At 30.7% G+C, this 10,105-nt stretch overlaps 1 protein-coding gene across 2 annotated transcripts; it reads left to right on the top strand.

Annotated features, from left to right (window-relative positions):
* The first annotated feature begins 1,078 nt into the window (after positions 1-1,078).
* On the top strand, positions 1,079-9,081 carry LOC131876312 (embryo-specific protein ATS3A-like). 2 transcript variants are annotated; one of them, XM_059221264.1, is made up of 4 exons: positions 1,079-1,286; positions 2,681-2,800; positions 5,225-5,317; positions 8,385-9,081. In XM_059221264.1, the coding sequence occupies exons 1-4, from the start codon at positions 1,209-1,211 to the stop codon at positions 8,868-8,870; spliced, it is 777 nt and encodes a 258-aa protein (XP_059077247.1). In that variant the 5' UTR covers positions 1,079-1,208; the 3' UTR covers positions 8,871-9,081. The 2 variants fall into 2 exon arrangements, with proteins under 2 accessions (XP_059077247.1, XP_059077248.1); XM_059221265.1 differs by lacking the exon at positions 5,225-5,317.
* The last annotated feature ends 1,024 nt before the right edge of the window (positions 9,082-10,105 follow it).

Genomic DNA, 10,105 nt, shown 5'->3' with positions numbered 1-10,105 from the left:
ATAAAAAAAATCTTTTATTTATGTCATTATGTCAAACCTCACCATTATTTGTACTATCTATTCATGGATTTTTATAATACTAATTTGATTTGATTTGATTTTGATTTTATTTTATTTTTTACATTGATATATTTTCTTGATTTGAATTTGAATATATATGATATTGATGGGATATTTAATGTGTATGGATTGAATGAAACATATGATAAAAAGATAAATTCTAATAGACAATCACTTTTTTTCCATTCCAAAATATATTAAAAAAAAAGTAATCAAATGATTAATTGACACTCCATAAAATAATTGAAACAATTTACATATGAAATATTATAATATTTACCATGTATATACTACTAATAACTTACATATTTGATATTTGATAGTGAGCACAAGATATATATATATTCAATGACATGTCGTCTAAACATTGCATTCGAATTAAAGAAATGTCTATCCAACAAACTTAAAAAACAAATCATACAGAAGAAATACTTAAACTTTTTTTTGAAAACTCTTCTTTATAAATTCCTTTTGAGTTTACAGATAACCAGAGTTTGAATTATTCTTCAGTCCCACATGAACTACATGCATGTTGTCCTATCAGTACAAGAAAGAGGATATATATACAGATTTGTGTCGATTTTATTTGCACTCAAGCCGAAATTACATCTTACTGACGGTTACTCTCCTCACTTTCTTTCAATTTACAGGAGCTACGTAACTCATTTCGTAAGGGAGATTATGACACCACCAATATTTTCCAACGACTAGACTGAAGAATAGTGCGTCAATCTTTTTAAAGCACTTTATTCTAATCAATGGTTGTCTTTCCAAGATTCGTAGGATTCACTGGTTCCCTAATCTTCTTTAAAAGATATCTTTTATCATCTTACAAATACTCTTCTTCACAACTCTAAATGGCTTGCAGAATACTGTATTAGAAGCATTTATAGTATTTGAAGCTTCACTTTACTCTCAGAATTTAATCATTTAAAGATAATAGTGGGCCAATGATGTCTCAACACTCTCAGCCTTTTTTCTTTGATTCTCCACCTTGATTGTGAAGCAGAATTAAAGATGCCAAGATTGAAAGACAAGAAACCTGATTTGCCCAGTTATAAGAAAGGCGATCAAGATAATTTCTTGCGACACTCAACTTTAGTTTGAGGTTATTTTATTATATATCTGCAGAAAATCCCAGTGGAGCTATGGCATGGAGACTTCAGATTCTTGGTTTTCTTCTCATAAATTTGGCTCTACTGGCGTGTATATGTGCCACTGCACAGGTTGTATTTATTTGTATTGCCCATATCCAATGTTGTTTACTTCATGCCCAGTACCCGATTCTTTAACTTTTGTTTTCTACTCTTTTTAACATTCTACATTGAGAGAATACTTGTAAGGTTTCATTGTGTTCTTATAGGTTTTCTTCTAACAATCTATAGGGAGGAAATGTTTTCAGCATTCTAGGACGGGTTATTTAAATCTTTTTGAGGTCAAGTAAATTCAAAATTTTCTATTTGAAAAGTAATAAATACATATTAGTTGTTGTTCATGGTACAGTATGTTGGTTTAAGTATGGTATTGTTATTTTGTCATCAAGGTTTAAATTCATGTTAGGCTATTGTGATCATCTGTCTTATGTCTTCACTGATCTGTTGCGTTAGCAAATTTGAACCTTTGCATTAAATGTTGTTAGCATTTAAGCCACTCATTTTGTGTTCCCAAATCTTATTAAACTAGTATGCTCACTGGCTTTCTATCCCTTCTAGACTATTAAGCTCATAGATTTACATTATTTTTAAAATAAGATCTTCATTCATAACCTCAACTTAAATTAAACCAAAATCATCCCAGATTTTACTTTGATATGAGTGTCTCTTACAATAATTGTGATAGAGACCTCAAATGTGCTTTTAGAATCCTATGTTGTCATAGAAAAAAAATAGAATAATATTAAATAATGTCTTTATACATATCAGTGCACTCTACGTGGGACGGCCACCTTTATCCTATTTTCCATACAATAAATGATTACTTTAAAGGTCAGACTCACACTCATTTGAACACATTTGCCCTCATCAATAGTTTTCTTTTGCAATGCTTAAATTTTGTTTAATAACTAAAGTGAACTATGTTAAGTATAATAAGGAGAAGGCCATGGAGTTCCTTGACAAAGGAAGGTATGGTTAGTCGTTTCATTGTGGCTTCCTAGATTTCTAATATTTGTACAAACTTAGCAAGAAAGTTGTGTAGAAGAGTTGAATAATGCATTTCCTTCTCATTTTCACTTCACTCCAACTTGTCCGAGCAAATGTTAGAATAGTTTGTGTATTCTCTATGTATGTCAACAATTTTATTTCTAGTGACTTTCTCGGACTTGTTTGTTTTTATTTTGCAATATCTGTGTGAAACGTATCTTGGTAAATATACTTTAAAGCACAACCTAGACACTTATGCAATGTTTAGCCTATTGAGTTAATGACTGGTCTATACATATTTAGTCTTCTTTATCAATCAAAACTTTTTCTCATCAGCGCTTTAATTGTTTAATGAGCTAATGGGTTCAATACATGGAAGGTGTTGCGTGTTGCTAGTACATATTTAGTGGGTCTTAATAAAAGTGCTATTTCTCATTTGTGGGTTTAATAAAAGTGTTCTCTCTTATTTTTGTATGCAGGAAGAAAATTGTTCCTATACATTAGAGGTGGAGACATCATGTTATCCACTTTCAGGGACAGACGAGCGAGTGCTTGTGAGGTTTGGGGACAAAAGCTTTTATGAAAAAAACAAAACCGAGGTATAATATAAGAGGGTTTAAGTGGTCTTGGCTTGCTATCCCAAAGGAAGAGCCATGTTGCCTTGGACTCACACTTCTATTAGTTGTATGTAATTAGAATTGATTGTGTGTGTACTAAACTAGCTAAAGAATGCTAAAATTAGATAAAAATAATAGAATACTGATTGTATATAATAAAATTGTATCAAAGAGGTACAAATCAATAAATGAGATATAGAGAAGAAACCTCAATTTGAAATCTAAAACTGGCTATGTCAAACTAATTCACTAGGTACTATAGTTTGAAGGTGCTCACAAGTGAAAAAAGAGACCAAGAATTATATTAGGTTGCTTTGTGCTACTATCTCTAAAAAATTAGGTCAAAGTGGTAGAATAGGGCTACTAGATGAAATAAGTCCAAGATTTTTCATTTCTTTGAAACCTGGAAATGTTTGTCACTATCTACTCTATCTACCCATACCTATTTCATAGTTGGATATTAAAATACATGTGAAAAATGGGGAAGAAGGTTTGTACTAGACAAGGGATTTCCTAAGTCAAACCCCATGTTAGTGTTCCCACCTCCATAATAGCTAGGTTGGGAGAAAAGAGTGTGTTTCTTAGGGAGGACAAAGTCAAAATAGTAATGAAATGATAATACCTCAGGTAAAAACTTTCTCATGGATTTACAAAGGTGATGATGCAATTATCTTTAGAAAAGTCCTACAAGTGTTAATGCAATAATATGATAACCATAAATGAGAAACATGAAATCATACCCACGTGTAGAGCGCTAATAATTTGTTGTGCCTTGATTGCTCTATATTGAATTAGAATGGAAAATGTTTTCCCTTAAAATCTAGCCTTATAAATGATAGAAGATGTTTCTCCATATAGGGATCATAAGCTTATTTCAACTATAGGCTGACACAAAATGGTCAAGTATAAAGACCGAGACCAAATTATAAAGTGTAAAGGTTGACACTTGCAATCCAATATTTTTCAAGAGATTGGTACGACTAAGGAGTTGGGTGTCCTAATGGTCTCAAAATTAGTTCTTTGGAAGGTAAACATAAGTGTCAAATTTTGTGGTATCCAATTTACTCCTGACGTTGGCATTTGATGACAATTAATTTATGGGATTAATGATGAAGTGTTAGAGAAGAATAGGGTACAAATGTGCTCAAAATGATCCAAGGGAAAGCACACTAAAGTAGGTGAGAAATGTTTTTGAGGTATTAAATTTATGACACTGCACAAGTAGAAAATACTAAACCAAAATATCAAAATTCGTAGGAAGAATCTTTCATTGATCTTTCTAAGTTGGTTTTGACAACTTGATTATACATAGAAATGCACCAAATGCTATTGACATAGAAATGCACTAAAATTTGAGAATTATCTTAAATCTTTCCATCATTTTTTTAATCAAAATCAGTAATATTTTCTACTATTTATGTCGTTTCTAAACCTCACTATGTCAAACCTCGCTATAGATTGTGTTAAATATCACTTGACCTTTACAATATTTATCTGCCTTCATTTAATTTGGGTATGTGACATTGTGATTTGATTTTTAGGTATAACTACATTTTCTTGATTTGATTTGTGGTATGGATGATATTGATTGTGGTATTTAATGTGTATGAATTGAGTGAAACATATGATAAGATGACAAACTCTAATAGCCAACCACTCTTTCTTTTTCCATTTCAAACTATATTAATAGAAAAATAATCAAAATGATTGATTTCTATACTTCTGAAAAATTATAATTAGCTTTGATTTTTTAATCAATTTTTTAATATAACCAATACGATTTTTTACTATTTATGTCTTTTCTAAACTTCAATATGTCAAACCCCACCATAAGTTGTACTCACTATTATTTCACCTTTACAATCCTTGTTTTTTTACAATATATGACACATTGATTTGATTTGAATACGAATGTTATTGATTGTAATATTTAATATATATAAATTAAAAAAACATATAATAAAAAGTATTCTAATAACCAATCACTTATTTTTCTCCCAAAACATATTACTTAAACAATTATACTAGGACAAACATTATAATATTTACCATGAATGATACCAAATACTAATTAATATCTTCTTACATATTTGACATTTGATGAAGACACGATCTGTATACCCACCGACACACAGTCCAAAGATTGACATTTGAATTACCTATGCCCCATATAAATAGTAAAAAGATTGACATATTCTTCAGTTTCACGTGAACTTCATGAATGCTGTCCTATCAGTTCAAGAAAGAGGGCATATATACAATTCAAATGCAGGTGACATTTTTGTCGGTTTTATTTAGACCCAAGTCGAAGTATAATAAGAAGATCAACTTAGGTAAATTCTTGCCACACCCAACTTTAGTTTGAGGTTGTTTTATTTGTTTACTCTTTTGATTATATCTCTGCAGAAAATCCCAGTGGATATGGCATGGAGACTTAAATCCGTTTGGTTTCTTCTCATAAATTTGGCTCCACTGGCGTGCATCTGTGCCATAACAAAGGTTGTATTAATTTGTATTACCCATATTCAATGTTGTTTAATACTTTTCCTGTACCTGGTCTTATAACTTTAATTTTCTGCTCTTTTTAACAGCCTCCATTGAGAGAATATTTGTAAGATTTCATTTTTGTTTGAGGGTTATTTCTAACAGTCTGTGGCGAGGAAATGTTTTCAGCTTTTCAGGATGGAATAAAATCACTTCCGGTGGTCAAGGCAATTCAAAATCTCGTGTTTTATAAAAAACTTCTTTGAAGGATGATAAATATATATATTAGTTGTTGTTTATGGCAAGCTATGTTGCTAAAAGCATGATATTGTTGTCCTTATCAAGGCTTAAACTCTTGTTAGGTTAGTGTGATAGTAAGCTTTGTGCTCTGTATGATCTATTGTGTTTGCAAGGTTAGTGTGATAGTAAGCTTTGTGATCTATATGATCTACTGTGTTTGCAGGTTGGAATCTTCAAGATGCAGCTCAAACCAAAAAACTGTAGATTAATCTGCAGTTTTTTGGTTTGAACTGTATTAGTTTGGTGTAGGAGCATATAAATCTACATGAGAGCATGTCGGCTTGAAGGTTGTGTACGGAATATTGTTGTGAGAGCTCTATTTTGGTTTGCTTAAGTTCTATTATGTTTCTATGGTTAAAAGGGGAAGCATGGGCACTTATGTATAGGCAGTTGCAAACGGTTAAGGGAGTCTAGACTATGTAAGTATTAATGAAATAGAAAGGGTAGTAGTTTGTTCGATATTTAATTGTGAAGTCAAATAAGAAGATAGATTATAATTTAAGAAAAAGGATAATCAAGGTGGAAGAAAAGATAAAACAAAGGCAAATGCAGAAGATAATATAGAACAAACAAAAACAGTTGCAAAAATTATAGATTGAGTTGGAAGAGGTATGGTGCCTGTTAGAGGAATTTGAGTTCTGCAACAATAAGAAAATAAGGAAAAATAAATCTAAAGCAAAGTTATTGAAGAGTTATGAGAACCTGAAAAAGAATGTTGAAGATAAATACTCACCTTGTGAGCAAGAGCCATTTTCAGAAAGGAATGTCATCGAGTTAAAAATGAGTCAAGGGGTAAAATTGTTAGAACAAGGAAAAATTAAATCTATTGCAGAGTTGGCTAGAATATTAGTGGATAGAAGACCTTTAATTGTGGTGTTCCAAGAGTTACAGAGAGCACAAATAGATGAATGAGATGAAGATAAAGGGAATAGGTAGAAATTTAAGAATACGATGTAAAAATAGAACAGTTTAAAGACTGTAATAAGAAGGAATGCAACCTATCACAAGAGAAGGCCCAAAATGTTGTGGTAGTGGAAGTAGTCCACATTGAAGAGAAAGTTGCAACAAGGATCATAGATCTTTGGGAGGATCTTTGAGAACTTCATATGTGATGAAAACTTTAATATTTGTAGAGAACACAAGTTGTCACAAACAATTATAGGAACGACAAGAGAATCTCATTAGTGAAGAAAAAGAAACAAAAGATTATCACTTCCTTAAGCAGAGAAGAAGGATGATTAAGGGAGAAAGTAGAGATCTTTTTAGTTATGATATAGAGGAAAATGTCCAAAAGGATTTGACTTATGAACCACATCACACTGACCTAAGAATGAAGTTCAGCTCATGAAATAAGAAATCAAAAACATGCCTAAATTGCATAATGGAAGGAAGGATAAAGCTTTTATTGAAAATTCTTATTCCCTTAGCTTTATTTTTATTTTTAATGATTTATGTGCAGGCGTAATAAGAGCTAGTAAGAAAGATACAAAGAGAAATGATGATTTTTAGTGGAGGAGGACTACTAAGCCTTCAAGTGTTTGTAAAAAGAGAAAATGAACAAATTTGAAGAGGAAGAGGATCTTTGTTCTAACAAGAGGTTGGAAGTGATTCTTCAAGTCAAAAGGATATTTTTTAATAATAGTAATCTCTTGAAGTTCTCCAATCAAACTTTTGTAAATTAGGAGGTTCAAAAAAATTTAGAGGGGGGGGCAAAATGATGTAAAGCATGTCAATAATTTCCTCTTCCAGCATTTTGACTATATGAAGGGGAAGATTAGCTATTTTTATCTTTCTAATTTCTTTGCTACTATTTATGTTTTGTCAATTGCTTTTTGTTTTTGTAACCGCCTGTTTTTTCTTGGTTATTTTTTTATGTTTTTTTGTAATGGTTAGGTTGGTAGATGCCACACTGCCTAGGATTTTTGGGGGGGAATGTGTTTTTTTTTATTTTTTATAATTTTTTTGTGCTAGGCTTAGAATAAGTTATGGATGGATGTAGAGATAAAAATAAATAAAAAATAAAAAGAAGTCCATGCTAATGGTGCTTGTGTGGATTATTTTTTTCAAATGTATTTTTTGTTTATGAATGACAAAATAATAAGGATATATCTATCTATAATGGAGAATATTTGTAACTGAATTTGCTCTTGATTATTTTCTTTATTTTTCTGTAGATTAATCTACAGATTTTTGGTTTGAGTTGCACCACTTTATATTGAAAGTTGTTATCATTCAACCCATTGACTTTGTTTTCCCAAGCTTCATTACACTAATGTGCTCATCAATATTATCATGCTTGTAAGTTTGGTCTATTTGCATTGGTACAATGCATTCATACTAAAGATGAAATTTGCTATCTATAACCTCAACTAAATTAAACAAAGACAAAATTCCATCTATCAAATTTCATTAACAAATATTTGATATGAGCAATATAATATTTATATATTTTTCAATAATATATTTCTTGAATAAACGTAAATTTTATGTATGATTTAATTTCTGTGTTCAGAAATAAAGATGTCTTTTGAAAAAAATGCTATTTTGTTATTATTTTAATGAGTGGTCAATATGTATTATATGTGTTTTAAATTCTTAATTTATAAGAGATTATCCAAATGAAGTTAGAGAGTTCAGACTAAAAAGGTAGAAATCAACTTCATATGCCATGAAAGACTCATACTTGCTATAGAAAGGTATGACAATTTTATTATTCTTTTAAGTATAGTTATTCCATTCTCCTATATTAATAAATTCCAAAAATCTGGATTGGCATTTGCAGGGAGAATGCCCATATATATTAGAGGTAAAGACTTCAAAACGGACTCTGGTTTATTATGATCCAGGTACGAAAGACCATGTTCGTGTGAGATTTGGAGACAAAAGCCAAAGTGAGGTGATGGATCGTCATCTGAGTGAGCCTTTTGAAGGAAACAATCAACAGCCATTTGAGGCAGATAACACTGCTAAGTTTAATATAAGTGGCACCTGTGTAGAAAGTGATGTGTGTTATCTCTATTTTAAAGTAGAGGGAACAGATAAGTGGAAACCTAATCATGCTGTAGTATATAGTGGAGAAATGAATTCTACATTTTACTTTAAGGACAGATACATGCCTGAGAATTCTTGGGATGGCCATGACTTTTGGGAAGAAAGGGAGCAGTTAGCTTCTTTTGCAGTAGAAGATTCAATGTATCAGAAGACCCAGAACACTAATAAAAAGCCTTGTAAGAGACCAGGAGGAAAGTCTGGCAAGAAATGTACTTGAGTCTTCATAACACATCAGAGATTCTGGTGGTTATAGTTATGTGAGGTTAAGACGACTGAATTGGTATGTAAAAGTTATACATGGGATAATCCTATGGATATTGTCTGAGTATTTTAGGATATGAAAATAGTATTGTATAGATTAATCTTTTTTCTGGCATTTTCTAAGCTTTTTTTTTTAATATTTCAATATTAATTAGCTATTGTAGATCTACCGTGTTATATCATTTTTGTATATTTTATTTTGTGATTTGAAACATATTTTCTATACTAATCTATTAATGTTATATTCAGTTTTTAAAGAGTTTAATGTAAAGACAATTTTAGTTTTTTATTTTGTATTAGACTTGATAGGATTTTATTCAATCTCATCATTCATTACCTACAACATTAATTACAACATTAAGGAGTTTATTATAGCAAAGAAACACATAAGAAGGCACATGGGATCTATGAGTGTTGATTGCATATACCACATGAAGATGCATCACTCTATTATCACTATCACTCGTAAGGCTTGAGGCCACAATATGAACATTATTTCTAATCATTTGAAAGTAGCTCAATTCAGTTGTAACTAAGAGTAGAGTCAAGTTTCAGTATTGTATTATAACATCTTTCAAATTTTATAATATAATTTATAGAATGTGATCAAATGGTTGAGGCTTAGCATGTTGAAATTTCATTTTAAAAAATTATAATTTAAAGTTTATATTATTTATTTTCTATCTTATAAAAATTCTATTTTATAATTATTTGGTGTTTCATTTCATTTCATGATTATTGTGCATTGTTTTTCTATGACTTCACCAAGTGGTATCAAAGCATAACTTTCAAATTTCAAAGAAAAAGTGAGTCGATATCTAAAAAGTTCTACTTGTGAGTAGATCGTTCAATTGAAGTAACTTACAAAATGCTTGAAAGTAGAGTATTGTATGAGAAACAATTGCAAGGAGTGATTGTGTTTGATATGGAAAAGAGATTAACTAAACCAGCTAGTAATTCAACCTAGACCAACCTCTTTTCCATAAAACATTGGAACACAAATTGACCAAAGGTGTTTAGTTTAGCTAAGTCTTCCTAGAGAGAGACAAACTATTTGTGTTATGTTTCCTTTTTGCAAAGAAGATTGATTGATTGAGATGTTTAATTAGGTCCTAAAACATGATTGAAATACTTGATAAATTAATAAAATAGAGTTGTAGACCCACAAAAAACAATAGATAGTTACAAAAA

This window comes from Cryptomeria japonica, chromosome 5 (assembly GCF_030272615.1).
Source record: "Cryptomeria japonica chromosome 5, Sugi_1.0, whole genome shotgun sequence".
In the NCBI taxonomy this organism is placed as follows: domain Eukaryota; kingdom Viridiplantae; phylum Streptophyta; class Pinopsida; order Cupressales; family Cupressaceae; genus Cryptomeria; species Cryptomeria japonica.
The sequence above is the reverse complement of the archived record's forward strand: the minus strand, read 5'-3'. Positions and strand labels throughout refer to the sequence as shown.